The 1,037-nt window shown below is 31.7% G+C and overlaps 1 protein-coding gene across 1 annotated transcript; it reads right to left on the bottom strand.

The window, feature by feature from the left end:
* Positions 1-592: 592 nt before the first annotated feature.
* Positions 593-1,006, bottom strand: LOAG_19220 (hypothetical protein; the record flags this gene model as incomplete). The annotated part of the gene is made up of 2 exons (XM_020451873.1): positions 593-742; positions 931-1,006. The coding sequence occupies 2 exons, from the start codon at positions 1,004-1,006 to the stop codon at positions 642-644; spliced, it is 177 nt and encodes a 58-aa protein (XP_020304319.1). The 3' UTR covers positions 593-641.
* Between the last annotated feature and the right edge of the window lie 31 nt (positions 1,007-1,037).

Here is a 1,037-nt window from a genome sequence, read left to right as displayed (position 1 = left end):
TTCCAACAAACAAAAGTTTAATTTCATCGACGACTAAATTGCAGTTTACAAGAATTACATCAAATCGCAAATTTCATCAATTCGACTGTTTTCACAGTGATTTTAGCTCATTTGTTGTAGCAAATTATAGCGCTGTTCTACCATTTATCATTTATTCCTTTGATTTCACCGCCTGAACAGGCGGAAAATTTTTTGTGTTTGAGAAAAGTAAGCAAAATCAACTTAACTCATAAGTGAGAACATCCCAGGACGGATCTTGCTGTAAATTGTAAAAGGTTCTTCTTGGGAATAGCACGGAAATACTTTTCCTTTTCTTTTCAAATTGACCAATATTAAATACCTCAATTGTTTTGTTGTAGGTATTATCGGTAATTCTAAGGCAAATGGTTTGAAATGGTCAAAAGTACCGTATATTACTGCATACCTTAGTTCATTTCATGTGCTAATTTAGTTAATTTTATTAAATAAATAGTTTTCTTCACGTCCTTTCTTGTTCCGCCATTTTAACTTTCTTCCACTTGGCTTATTAGCAAATTAATTTTATTTTGTCGAAATTATGATCACCAATCTTTATTGCGAGATACGATCATTAGTCTTTTCAAATTTATTTACAGGTGTCTAATTTCACTTTGCGAACCATATTACTTTATCAATTCAAGGATGTTTCTCACAAAAGGCATCGGATTTTCCTCCAAAGCAGGCAGTCTTCCATCCTCACTTGTGCCACAATTTGTCACTGTTGCTATAATCATACTGATAATATCATTAAGTACAAATAATTATGTAAATCTTATCTAATTTGAAAGAAGTTAATGAATGAATCAGAAAACTGCTTACTATGAATGAACTGTCAATTTGGATGCTTTTGAAATGAACAATCATTCAAAATTAAGCAATACTAGTATGTAATTCTCCATGATGTAAACATACATTCTAATTGCATTGTCTCTATTAATTGGTCATTGTCCCATAACTTGTCAGCTTCACCATGCATAACAATTGCCATAACTGAAATTGGTAGCAGAACATATCAGTAC

Source organism: Loa loa (genome assembly GCF_000183805.2).
Source record: "Loa loa unplaced genomic scaffold supercont3.3331, whole genome shotgun sequence".
NCBI classification, from domain to species: Eukaryota; Metazoa; Nematoda; class Chromadorea; order Rhabditida; family Onchocercidae; genus Loa; species Loa loa.
This window is presented reverse-complemented; position numbering and strand designations above follow the sequence as displayed.